This window comes from Leucopleurus acutus (genome assembly GCF_964270905.1).
Source record: "Leucopleurus acutus genome assembly, chromosome: 2".
In the NCBI taxonomy this organism is placed as follows: Eukaryota; Metazoa; Chordata; class Mammalia; order Artiodactyla; family Delphinidae; genus Leucopleurus; species Leucopleurus acutus.
Window position 1 is genome coordinate 158,288,816 of NC_139143.1, and position 13,485 is coordinate 158,302,300.

Below are 13,485 nucleotides of genomic sequence, written 5' to 3' on the forward strand. Positions count from 1 at the left end.
AATGCATTTTGTTTTTCTCATCAGCTGCTTTTTTTTTTTTAAAGAGACAGTCTTGGTCTTCCCTGGTGGCGCAGTGGTTGGGAGTCCGCCTGCCGATGCGGGGGACGCGGGTTCGTGCCCCGGTCCGGGAGGATCCTACATGCCGTGGAGCGTCTGGGCCCGTGAATCATGGCCGCTGGGCCTGCGCGTCCGGGGCCTGTGCTCCGCGGCGGGAGAGGCCGCAGCAGTGAGAGGCCCGCGTGCCGCAAAAAAAAAAAAAAAAAAAAAAAAAAGAGACAGCCTTTATTTTAAGGATTTTACATTGAAGACTCAAAAAAGTGGCAGGTTTTTGGAACTTATCGATCTGTATTTAAAAGGAACTGTTGACAAAGATTCACTGGAAATAATCTGAACCCGTGGGAAAATACAGTTAATAAATGACTGAAACCTACTAAAATAATTCCAGGACATATGGTTTATCCAACATAATGATACCTCTAAATGCTGTCACTGATATGAAACTGACTGCTTCTTACTTTTCTAAGCACACAGTGATAATAATGAACAATATTCAATCACTTCTGTTCTTTCCTGAATATATAAAAATTAAAATACCAATTTAAAAACTAATATATTCTTTGCTTTAAATGTTTCTTACAGATACAATTTCAATATTTTCATTCAATAGTGATGTGGTTTAAGGGATTTTTCATTCATGAATCAAACAGCAATCTACCGAAAGGGAACTGATAGTCTATAGGCTCATCGTGCAAATAGAGTTCAGGCGTGCAGCAAGTGACGTTTCTAAAATACAAAACAGAAAAAATTCTTAGAAGATACATACAATAAGCTCTACCAAGCAGCTGGCCACAGAACTAGAACATTTGATAATGTTACTGGTGATTTCAGTGGGACTCCAGATGGTTCTAAACTCAACTTGAACTCTCATCTTAGGCTTTATATTTTGCTTTTCTAGTTTCACTGATGACACAAACATGATTCAAATCCCTGAAGTATTCATTATAGTCAAGGGCATATCCTACAACAAACTTGCCTGGAGTTTCAAATGCAACAAAGTCCGGTCTATATGCAACACTTTGAGGCATCCTTTTCACCAGCAAACTTGCAACCTTGACCATCTTTGGGTTATGCTGTTCGACCAAGGGAAGCAAGGTTTGCACTGTTTTGTCAGTGTCAATGATACCTTCAATAATCAAGATATTCTTTCCAGTCAAAGTTGAGAGATCATCTCCACCGATTACCTTTTTAAAAAAATTATTTGTTTATTTATTTGGCTGCGTTGGGTCTTCGCTGCTGCACGCGGGCTTTCTCTAGTTGCGGTGAGCGGGAGCTACTCTTTGTTATGGTGCATGGGCTTCTCATTGCGGTGGCTTCTCTTGTTGCGGAGCACGGGCTCTAGGCGCTTGGGCCTCAGTAGTTGTGGCACGCAGGCTTAGTAGTTGTGGCTCGTGGGCTCTAGAGCGCAGGCTCAGTAGTTGTGGCTCACGGGCTTAGTTGCTCCGCGGCATGTGGGATCTTCCCGGACCAGGGCTGGAACCCGTGTCCCCTGGATTGGCAGGCGGATTCTTCACCACTGTGCTACCAGGGAAGTCTCTCCACCAATTACTTTTATGTCACCTGTTGACTGGTCATTACAGTAGCTCTTCCGTCTGATAAAATCTACCATCATAGGAATGGATCTATCGCTATTTCTGTTCAGTGATTTGATGTAATCCAGCAGGTCAGCAAAGAATTTATAGCCCCCCGTTGAGCACACAAAGGGCCACGATGTGATGGCCTCCCATCTCCTCCATCACATCTCGAGCAAGCTGTTCAGTCCTGTCCATAATTAGTCCACGAGGAATAAACACCTTTTCCAAATCCTCAGCATAATGATTAGGTATACAAAATAAATCCAGGTCATAACCTGGTTCATTATCGCTCATCATAACGGTGGGGCTGCAGGTCACCCTAACGGAGCTGGCTGGTGTGTGGGCTGAGGGCAGTCGGGGTTCTCATCAGCTTCTTAAAGGGGACGCAACTACCCCAAGGCTAAGAGCCCTGGGTCTGCCCCAGGGAGGGGTTGGGCGAGGTGGAGGAGGAAGTAGGTGCAGGCTGGGGACCGGGACACCTCATTCTTTTGCTTGCTCAGCGTTCATTCCTGGTTCTTCTAGTAGCAGCACCCCGAGCCTCCTTTGGGAAATATAAGCAAATCTTTGAAAAGCGGTGATTGCTATCTGTCACTTCAAATGATGTGAGGAATGGAACACCTTGACGGTGTTACTCATAGGAGCAGTGGGGATGTATCTGGAAACGTGCTGGACCTAGAGGCAGAAGACCTGGGTTCAAATTCTGCCTCTGCCATGTACTCATAGAGCTGTTAGCACATAACTGGACCTGTGCTTCAGCAGGTTGAGTTGATATGTTTCAGATAATAGTAAAGCCACCACTGGTCTGTAAACCCTACCTCAGGACCACTCCATGCTTCATGTCCTAGGGCTTGTCTGTATCCCCTGGGTAACCTCCATTTCTATATGCTGTCATCTGCCCACCACCTTCTATGTTTTCAACTTTCTCTAGTACGTCAGTAATTGCTCCTAAAATCTATCAGTCCTACCACTTTTTCAGGGTTCCTCACCACCCCCCCCCGACCCCATCCTCGCTTCCCTCTTTACCTGGCCTGATTGTCTGGGCCATCATGTCAACCACTGCCTTGCCTACAGCTCCTTACCCCTCTCTGGCTTTATCAGACTTGCCTGGCAAGGCCCCAATCCTGATTAAATTCCAGGCTCCATCTTCTCCCCACCTGCACACTTGGAGTGGCTGGAAAACAAAACATTCAGCCACCCTTACTGATATCACTTTAAATTCATGCCGCTCACCTCAAGGGGGTCCTGATGCTGCCTGGCAAGCCTACCACACTCCATTCTCTCTCCAAAGCCCCAGGATGATGAACTTACACCTTCTCTTCTCTCCTTAAACCCCAGCACCCGCTCCCCAGTCTTCACTCTCAGCTGATGACACTGCTTCCTATTTCTCTGCAAAAACAGAAGCCATGGGAAGAAAACTCCTTAAGGCTCCTATCACTTACCTGACCCTCCTCCTTCCTCAGAGGGATCCTCCCTGCTCCTGCCCAAGGCCAGCCCTCCACCTGTGCGCTCAACCCCACACCCCTCGATGTCATTAAGGACTTCCCACCCCCACTGTCCCTTCTCTCTTCCTTCTGCATCATCAGTTTCCTCCCTCTCCTGGATTATTCTGACCCGCATACACACATGGTCTAAAAGCTCCTAGCCTTGAAAAAATCCTTCCTTGATCCCACACTCGCCTCCCATGTCTGCCCCATTTCTCTGCTTCTTTTATAGCAAAATTCCTTGACGGCATTGTTTCTACTTCCTCTGCTCCCATACCCATGCATCGCTCCGGTTGGGCCTTTGTCCCTGACAAATCAGTGACATTGTCCTTGTCAAGGTCACCAGTGACGGCTACACGGCCAAATTCAATGTCAATTTTCAGTTCGTGTTGTCTAGTTGACCTAGCCTCAGCATTTGGCGTAGCTGGTGAAGCCCTTGCCCTTGAAGCGCTTTCTTCTCTGACCTCCAGGGCACCTCCCTCGCCTGTCTGACTCTCACCATGTGGACCGCTCCCCAGTCTCTTTTCCTGCTTCTCCTCCAGTCCCTGACCTCTGCTCCCCGAGTGCTCCAGGGCTCAGCCCTCAGCCCTTTTCTCTTTCTGCACTTCTCTTTGGGGCCTCACCTAGACGACCAGCTTTAAAAAACCATCCACTTTTGGGCTTCCCTGGTGGCGCAGTGGTTGAGAGTCCACCTGCCAATGCAGGGTACATGGGTTCGTGCCCTGGTCCGGGAAGATCCCACATGCTGCAGAGCAGCTGGGCCCGTGAGCCATGGCCGCTGGGCCTGCGCGTCCGGAGCCTGTGCTCCGCAACGGGAGAGGCCACAACAGTGAGAGGCCCGCGTACCGCAAAAAAAAAAAAAAAACCCACAAAAAACCATCCACTTTTTACTGGTTCCTCAATTTATATTTCTAGCCCTTACCTTCTGCTGCCTTCAGGCTGGTTTATGCTGTTACCTACTTAGTATGTTCTTGGATGAATCACGGGCATCTCACAAGTAACACGTCCAAAACTGAGGTACAGATTGCCCTTCCAAAGCTGTCACCTCTGCAGTCTCCCACAACGCCATCCTCCTAGTTGCTCAGGTCAAAACTTTGGAGTTATTCTTACTCCCTTTCTTTTTCTCAAACCCCATATCCAGTCAGCAAATCGTGTTGACTTCACCTTCAAGCACATCCAGAATCTGAGCACTTCTCCCTGTTTCTGCCTGACCACCCTGATGCCACATTCCCCCTCCTCCGGGATGATAGCAACGGCTCCCTGACTGGCCGCCCCGCTTCTGCTTTGGCCTCTTCTAGTCCATTCTTCACACAGAAGCCGAAGAAGGCCAGTCCTTTGGTCCCCCAATCATCAGTGGCTTCCCGTCATCTCATGGAGGGAAGGACCCAGTGCAGCACCACCTGAGCTGGCTCTGGACAGGCCTGTCATGCAGCTCCTCCCATCTCTCCCCACTTACTGAACCCCATCCAGCCGGCCTCCTTTCTGTTGCTTGAACAAGCCACGATCTTGCTTCTCCATCTCTGTTCTGGCTGTTCCCTCTTTCTGGAATGTTCTTTTCCCAGATATTGGCATGGTTGCTCACTCACTCTTGTTCAGATCTCAGCTCAAACATCCCCCCTTCAGCGAGTCCCCCCCTTTTCTGACCACCTAATATAAAATAGCAGCCCTGGGTCTTCCCTGGTGCTCCAGTGGATAAGACTCTGCACTCCCAATGCAGGAGTCCCGGGTTCGATCCCTGGTCGGGGAACTAGATCCCGCATGCATGCTGCAACTAAGAGCCCACATGCCGCAACTAAGAAGTCCGAATGCCGCAACTAAAGATCCTTCATGCCACAGTGAAGATCCCGGGTGCTGCAGCTAAGACCCAGCACAGCCAAAATAAATAATAAATAAATAAATATTTTTTAAAAAGATTGTCACCCATAGAAGTCACAGCTATTAAAAAAGAAAAACGATAGCAGCCCCTTCCACAACTCCATCACTCGAAGCTATTTCACTTTCTTCATAGCACTAACCATTATCTGAAATGATCGTATTTTCCTTACTTGTATATTGTCACTCTTCACCACCAGAATGAAAGCTGTATGGCGGCAGGAACTCTCCCCAGCAGGTGGCACAGAGCCTACCACGTGGTTGCCAGGGCTGCCACGGAAGGTTGTTCACTGCACCAGAGCTCCTGGCTGATGGGCCGGTGCTGCCAGTATCCAGCCTGCTCTCTGCTCTCCATGCTGTGGGGCATCTAGCAGGTGGCCTTTTGCTATTTTGCAATGCTTGCCATATGGGCTGGCTGTGGCTCTGTGGTGGGCATTTAATAAGTATTCATTGAATAAATGGTTGACTAATGGATGGGTAGACCTTTACTTGTTTTCTTCTGTGGGACTTAACGCAACTTACCATCTCATGGCCTCATTTTATTCATCTGTTAAGGAACTAATTAACATCTATCTTATAGTACAGTCAGGAGGATTAAATGAAATAATTCATTGAAAAGCTGGCCCAAATCTGATTACATTTGTAGGACATAGCCAGCACAGGCAAATCCATAGAGACAGAGCAGATTAGACGCTGCTGGAGGCTGGGGAGGGGGAAATGAGGAGTGATTGCTGAACGAGTGGGGAGAATCCTTTTGGTGTGAAGAAAATGTTTTAGAACTACATGGAGTGATGGTTGCACAATATTCTGCATGTACTAAATGCTACTAAATTGTGCACTGAAATGGTGAATTTTTTGTTATGTGAACTAGGTTACGCTATGTGAATACCTCAATTAAAACAACAACAACAACAAAACCACCTGGCACAGTGCCCAGGACATGGTAGGTGTTCAATGAATATCTTTTGAATCCTGTGATTTCCTTGCTTCAAAATCAAACCAAAACCCTAAAACTTCATTGGCTCTTCACTGCCCCATCCAGGATAATCTCCACTTTTGTCTCATTTATTTCAAGAGTATTTATTGTTGTCATTTTAGATATTAGGGATTTGAAGGGGAACAAGACAGACACAGACCCTGCCTCCAGAGTTTACAGGCTCATAGGGCACTCTGACAAGTAAAGAGAAAATCACAATGCTGTGTGGTCAGGGCTATGGGGGAGAAGGGCCAGGGTCCTCAGGGGGCACAGAGCGGGGAGGAGGGATCCAGGCTAGGGTGCATCTAGATAAAGAGGACCTAAGCTGGGGTCCGTGTGATGGGAGGAACAGTCAGCCAGGTGGGAGGTGGACATGTGGTGGGGAGAGGATGAAGGTTAAGGTTGGAGGAAAGCAGGGGTCCCAGGAAGAGCGCATGCAAAACCTGGGAGATGAGAGCATGGTGGGTTCTAGGAATAGGGAACAGTTTGGTTGTAACTGCAGCAGAGAGTGTGAGGTGTAGGTGGGAGAGTTAGGAAGGGGCCATTGGCGGTAGGAGCTCAGACTTGGAGCCAAGATCTTCAAGGTTCTGCATGAACTGGCCTCCACTTTCCAGCCACAGTTCTACCGTGCCCCAGTTGCAAGCCTTGGCAGCAGCCCTTGCTCCGCTGTGCCCTGCGGGTTCCTGTGAACTCCTGTGCCAGCATGGCTTAGCTCATGGAACCCTTCCCCCCTTAGATATTTACTGAGAGCCTGCCCTGTGGCAGGTGCTGGGAACCCAGAGACTGTCAAACTTGGCTCCACCCTGGGAGAGCTCCCCTGCTAGTCCAGGTCGGGAGGCAGCACAGGAAGAAACAATTGCAAGATCGTGAAAGCAATGCTGTGACAGACGGTGCTCTGAGGATGGAGGAGGCGGGGCTTGCCAAGTGGAGGCGGGGCTTGCCAGGGTGGAGGCGGGGCTTACTGGGCTAGACGGAGGGCTCTGGGAACGTGACTCCATGAGGGTCTGAAAGGAAAAGGAGGCACTTGGCCTGGGGAAGAGGAGTAAGGCAAAAGGTAGAGGTTCAGAGCCTAGCTTTGTGGGGTCACAGGATCCTTGAGATCCAGATAGAGGCTTGTACCCTGTCCAGGTAAACACACGTACACACAATAACCCCCCCAAGGGCACATACACACTCATCAAAAGGCCTCTGAACTCACACTCCCCATTGACCTACACACACACACAGACTCGCGTACATACTCTTGCAGGCAGTTTTGCGTCTTCTTGGTCCCTCTGGCTTTGCCTGGAGAATGCCTACCCCCCTCCCGTCTGGTTCCGGCCGGCCGCCTACACAGGCGGTCCTTCTTCAACTCTGGACTTCGTACCTGTCACCGGAAATTCACTTGTTTATCAGGGCCGCCAGCTTGAGCGGCTGCCTGCTGAAGACTGCCCCCCCTCTGGATCCCAGCGGCACTAAACCCCCAACCGCCCCCGCCCCCGGCACTGGGGGTGGGGGTGAGGCCTGCGCCAGAAGGTTCTCCGCAATTCTTGGGAAGGTGTAGCATAAGTCCTCCCTATTGGAGGCTCTGCTCTCCGCCCTCATCTGCGGTTTCGGCCCGCCTGGCTGCTGCGTCCACAGGTGAGTCAAGCTGCAGTTCTGGCCCGCCCACCTGGCCGGGTCCTGCCGGCTCTAACTGGAAGCTCCTCCGCGGACTGTGCACAGTTCCTACAGGTGGGGAGCAGAGGGAAAGACACTGGGGGGGCCTGGGATGGGGAACCCACAGATCCCCGAGGGCTCCTGGGAGCAGGAAAGGAGCTACAAATCAGGGTGGGGTGAGTGAGTGTCGGTGGAAGAAATGTGACCAGAAGGGGTGGGGTGACAGCCTGAGGGTGTGTGTGTGTGTGTGTGTGTGTGTGTGTGTGTGTCCTTGGGAAGAATTCACCGGGACAGGGCAGGAAGGAAAGGAGTAGGAGTAAAATCTTAAAAACGTCAGGTTGAATTCAACTCATATCAATTTAACAAAATCCTCCTTTTTTTTTGAGGACCCAGTGCCTAGTGCCGGGCTCGTGGTAGGCACCCAATGAATGTTTGCTGATGAATGGATGAGTGAATGATTTACTGCTCCTTTCTAATGACCCCCCACCCTACCCCCATGTCCACTCATCTCACAAACATGTACAGAGCAGCTGACTACTAAGCTCTCTGCCAGCGCCAGGATGCACGTTATTCAGCCCAGTCCCTGACCAGGGAGCTGCCCATCTAGTAACTGGCCAGCTCTGACTGGTGGCTGACTGGGCAGGGCAGTGAAGGGGGTGATGAGAGGGGCCCTGGGACAACCTCACAGTCAGGTATGGTCCGATTTGACCTTGAGGGATGGGGGACTCAAAAAACAGGAGGGGTTGGCTGGGAAACAAGAGGGCAAGGCAGGGTGTGTGTGTGTGTGTGTGTGCACACGCGTGTAGGTGTGTGTGTGTGTGCGCGCGCGCGTGTAGGTGTGTGTGCGTGCCTGCGTGTAGGTGTGTGTGTGCGCGCGCGTATAGGTGTGTGTGTGTAGCACGGGGAGGGAACGGGAGGCTGTGTGCTGGATTGTGTGCTGGATTGCGAGGATTGAAGGATGTGCTGAGGAACCTGCACTCAGCCTTGCGGGCCTGGGGAGCTTGTGCAGGATTTTTAAGCAGAGGAGTAATGGGGTCAGATTTGAGCCATAGGCCCATCACTCTGAGGAATGCATGAGAGGTGAGGAGAGACCAGTTAGGAGGTTATTGCAAGAATTGAGGTACAAGATGAAGGTGGCTTGGACTGGGGAGGGAACGGGAGGCTGTGTGCTGGATTGCGTGCTGGATTGCGAGGATTGAAGGATGTGCTGAGGAACCTGCACTCAGCCTTGCGGACCTGGGGAGCTTGTGCAGGATTTTTAAGCAGAGGAGTAATGGGGTCAGATTTGAGCCATAGGCCCATCACTCTGAGGAATGCATGAGAGGTGAGGAGAGACCAGTTAGGAGGTTATTGCAAGAATTGAGGTACAAGATGAAGGTGGCTTGGACTGGGGAGGGAACGGGAGGCTGTGTGCTGGATTGCGTGCTGGATTGCGAGGATTGAAGGATGTGCTGAGGAACCTGCACTCAGCCTTGCGGGCCTGGGGAGCTTGTGCAGGATTTTTAAGCAGAGGAGTAATGGGGTCAGATTTGAGCCATAGGCCCATCACTCTGAGGAATGCATGAGAGGTGAGGAGAGACCAGTTAGGAGGTTATTGCAAGAATTGAGGTACAAGATGAAGGTGGCTTGGACTGGGGAGGGAACGGGAGGCTGTGTGCTGGATTGCGTGCTGGATTGCGAGGATTGAAGGATGTGCTGAGGAACCTGCACTCAGCCTTGCGGGCCTGGGGAGCTTGTGCAGGATTTTTAAGCAGAGGAGTAATGGGGTCAGATTTGAGCCATAGGCCCATCACTCTGAGGAATGCATGAGAGGTGAGGAGAGACCAGTTAGGAGGTTATTGCAAGAATTGAGGTACAAGATGAAGGTGGCTTGGACTGGGGCAGTGGTGGTGGGGTGCAGAGGAGGGACATAGGCATTCTAGGGATATTGAGAGCAAGAACTCATGGGACTTGGTGGCAATGTGGAGTTGAGGAGGGAGGGCATCATTACAGTATTGATATTAAAGAGTATGGCTGGGTACTCCCCTAAACTAGGTGCTTCTCTCTTAGGTGCTTTCCTAGCCTGGACACTCCTCCCAGGTCCTCCTCTGATTCAGATACCTCCAGCCCCAGCTGTTCCTCCTCCAGGTACTTCTGTAACCCAGATGCTCTTCCTGTAGGTGCTCCCCAGAATCAGGTGCTGCTCCCCCAGACACTCCTCTGGCCCAGATGCTCTTCCTCCTCTAGATCCTTCCCAGCCCCTAGTGATTCTCAGCCAGATATTCTCCTGACCCAGTTGATTTACATTTGGCTACTCCTAGAATACAGCTCACCACCCCCTGGGGCAGAGGGGAAAGGACAAGGAATGTGCCTGAAGGGTTGAGGGTAGCGGTGGTGGGTGTGGGCGCAGGGCTTCTGACTCAGGAGCAGAGGGGCCAGGCTGTGTCTGGAGCTTCCTGTCCTGGGTGGAGCCCAGCACCGTCCTCCATGCGTGGTCTCCACTTCACCCATTAGCTCCCAGCAGTTGCTGTTGCCCAACCTCTGGAAGCCAGGACTGCCTCTGCCCCACCTGTCATCCTCAGCTTACCAAGCAGGGGAGCAGCCTGGGTCTGGGCCCTGGCATCAGAGACCTGGGTTCAAGTCCTGGGACTCTGGCTGAGTGAATTCACCTTTCTGGGCCTCAGAATCCTCAGCTGCAGAGTGGGGAGAACGTTTATGCCCTCATTACAAGGTTCTATAAGCACGTTGCCTGGTGACTGAATCATAAGTTGTGCTCAGTAAATTCCAGCATTGAGTTATTTTTCCAGCTGCTTCCGGGTGTTCCCTTACAAACAGCCAATTCCCGTGGCTCGGCTTGTTTTTCTCCTGCGGGCAACTGGTTATGGTCAATTGTCCAGTCTCCGGAGTCTGTGCAGCGCCCTCACACAGCTGTGAGTGTGGCCTGGAACATGCGCCCTGTGGCCATCCCTGACATCCAAACGTGTGTGTATGTTCCAGGACTCTGTGCCCTGGGGCTGCCTGGCGTCTGGGAGTCTCCTTAGAGCCAGGGCTCTTCTGGCAGAGGCTGAGGCTCCCCAGTGTCTTCCGGCCCCTCAATGAGTGAGGCAAACCGAAGTGAGTGACAGTGGGAGGGAGGCTGAGGAGGGGATTGGGTACCCCTCAGATGCTGAGGTTGCGGGGAGGAACCTGCCCCACTCCTCTCAGTTTCCCCAGGGAGCCAATCGGGGGCCCCATCCCTAACACTTTCCCTTTCTCTGCAGCCACTGTGGAGCCCTCGGAGCTCCCCACAGCATCGGCCGTATCCCCTGGACTGGGCAGCGGGGCCCGGGCATGGCCTGTGCTGGTAGGGGTCGTGCTGGGGGCTGTGGTCCTCTCTCTCCTCATCGCACTTGCTGCTAAATGCCACCTCTGCCGCAAATACCGTGCCAGCTACCAGCACCGCCCACTGTCTGGGACAGTGAAAGGGGTCCGCCCCGAGGTGGGTGAAGATGAGGATGATGATGGTTTCATCGAGGACAATTACATTCACCCTGGGGTTGGTGGGCTGGGGACGGAGGGAAGTAGGGACCACTTCTCCCTCTGAGCCCTCATCTTCGGACCCCCCCACCCCTATGCCCGACAGGTTAAGGACAGCAGATACTTTGTGGGAACCACAGGCCTCAGGGACTTGGTGGCTAGGGCTTAAGGGCGGAGCAGGGGTAGATCAATCCCCCCTTCCTTGACACTAGCCACCAAAGTGAAACACCCTCTCTTGCTCAGTAACCCTCAATGGCTCCCTCCTGTTCTTGGGATAAAGCCTACCAAGGCCCTGGCTGTGAAATCAGGCCTCCATCAGCCTTTGGCTTCCTTTCCTGCCTTTCCCGACTTTACTCCCTGCTTAACCAATTATTTGTTATTCCTCCCCCACCTACCATGCTGCTTCTCCATGGACCTTTGCTCACACTCTTCCCTTGTCTCCCTGCCCTTCTCTTCTCCCAAGTCCCTTATGACAGTGATGAGAATCCCTGGCCAGTAGACCCCATGTGGGCTGCCTACCTGCCAGCATTTCACATGTGCCCAGGTGATAACGTCTTAGCAGGTGAAAATCATTGTGCCAAGTTTCTCAGGGAGATTTTTTTCCTATCAATCAAGTGGTAATCTAAATAGTTATAATATATTATGTTTTTCACAGATACTAATAAATCTATTTTCATTTTAAATAAAAATAAGAAGAAGTCACTCATTTTTTATTTTCCTGAACTGAAACTTGTGCACAAACATGTCCCTTGTCACTCAAAGCCATGACAGTGCTCGGACATCCCCTCCCTGGGACACCTTCCCGGAGCCCCTCCCTTCCATAACACCTGTGAGTTTCCCTACCAGTCTCTTACCACGTTTAAATTTAATCTTTATTACAATTTGCACTAACCCCTTACCGGGCTAGACTGTGAATTCTCTGAGGCCACAGTCTGCGCCTTGTTCTGTGTCCTCAGAGTCTCTCACACGGAAGATGCTAAATAAATATTTGTTGACTTTGTAGAATTCCCGTGGGCTGACAGGCGAGTGGATGAAAGGTGAGGGGGTGGAGTCTACTGTGGAAGACTTTATCAAGAACCTTGGCAGAGAGAAGGACAGAGTCATGGTTGCTGGGGGGGAGTTTTGGGCAAGGGAGGCAGTTTCAAGATGGCAGAGACTTGAGTTAAGCTTCTTTGGTTGCAAGCAATGGAAAGGAGTTTTGGGGGAGAATTAAAGGGACAGCTGACTCAGGAGGGCAGGAAGCAGGTGGTCCCAGCAGCCTGAGGTCAGGCATGGGACCTCTAGTGCTTTGTCATTTATCGGCACTTATGAGGCTCCATGCCTGGGACTTCCAAACTCTTGATTCTGGGTCTCAAGTATTCAGGTGCTAGAATCTGACTGGTCCAGCTTGAGTCAAGTATCTACTACTGTGGGGCTTCCCTGGTGGCGCAGTGGTTGAGAATCCACCTGCCAATGCAGGGGACACGGGTTTGAGCCTTGGTCCGGAAGATCCCACATGCCGCGGGGCAACTAAGTCCGTGCGCCACAACTACTGAGCCTGCGTGCCACGGCTGCTGAAGCCCGCATGCCTGAGCCCGTGCTTCACAAGAGAGGCCACCGCAATGAGAAGCCCATGCACCGCAACCAGAGACAAACCCACGCACAGCAACAAAGACCCAACAAAGCCAAAAAAAAAAAAAAAAGTATCTACTACTGGTGCAACCAGTTCTGACCAGTGGGGGCAAGCTCCTGTAGTCCACTTGTGATTTGGGGAGCCCACCTGTTTATTCCAGGTCAGTCCCAGCCAGAAAAGGGGAAGTCGTCGGGAACCAGGCAGCCACTCACATGTGTCCACCGGATGCAGTGTTAGCCTTTGAGGAAAGAGCCAGTGGAGAAAGAAAGTGATGGCTGACTAATATAGGGGGGTGCTTGAGGAAAAGGCAGGGGGTCCAGGAGGGTTGCAGTGTAGGGTCCAGGGTGCCCGCGCCAGTGATGAAGCTGAAAAGGGGGATGCCGTGCATGGGGATGGATTGCAGGGGAGAGACCCAGACGTGACTATGGTGTGGTACAGGGAACAGAGAGATTCCGGAGGTGTGACAGAGGCAGGGTCACATCTGGAAGGGATGGGGGCGGATGGCAGGGGTGGTTGGCAGAACTTTCGGCTGCTGGACGTGGGGAGTAGGGAATCAACGAAGCCACCCTGGTTTCTGACTGGCTGGCTGGGCACTTGAGGAAGAGCAGGCTTTGGGGGAGTGAGGGTTCAATGCCGGACACGGGATTTCCAGGGGAGAGATGCCTGGGGCAGCTGGATTCACAGGGCGAAGGCTGGTCTGTAGATGTGGGCTTGGGAATCATTGACAGTAGGTTCCCTGAGTCCCCGGGAGTGAATCAGATCACCAGGGAGGGGTCGGGG

At 51.7% G+C, this 13,485-nt stretch overlaps 1 protein-coding gene and 1 pseudogene across 6 annotated transcripts; one reads left to right on the top strand and one right to left on the bottom strand.

Annotated features, from left to right (window-relative positions):
* Positions 1-773: 773 nt before the first annotated feature.
* On the bottom strand, positions 774-2,676 carry LOC309958238 (hypoxanthine-guanine phosphoribosyltransferase-like; annotated as a pseudogene). Its single transcript has 3 exons — positions 2,655-2,676; positions 1,607-1,975; positions 774-1,241 (listed from the first exon to the last, which is right to left on the bottom strand). The product of its transcript is annotated as a hypoxanthine-guanine phosphoribosyltransferase-like (transcript).
* A 4,793-nt stretch (positions 2,677-7,469) lies between these two features.
* Positions 7,470-11,849, top strand: LOC309957897 (type III endosome membrane protein TEMP). Of its 5 annotated transcripts, none has more exons than XM_082833437.1 (4): positions 7,470-7,580; positions 9,648-9,725; positions 10,575-10,691; positions 10,838-11,849. In XM_082833437.1, the coding sequence occupies exons 3-4, from the start codon at positions 10,673-10,675 to the stop codon at positions 11,158-11,160; spliced, it is 342 nt and encodes a 113-aa protein (XP_082689563.1). In that variant the 5' UTR covers positions 7,470-7,580; positions 9,648-9,725; positions 10,575-10,672; the 3' UTR covers positions 11,161-11,849. The 5 variants fall into 5 exon arrangements, with proteins under 5 accessions (XP_082689563.1, XP_082689566.1, XP_082689564.1 ...); XM_082833438.1 differs by lacking the exon at positions 7,470-7,580 and adding an exon at positions 7,605-7,673; XM_082833439.1 differs by lacking the exon at positions 7,470-7,580 and adding an exon at positions 8,187-8,290.
* Positions 11,850-13,485: the final 1,636 nt, after the last annotated feature.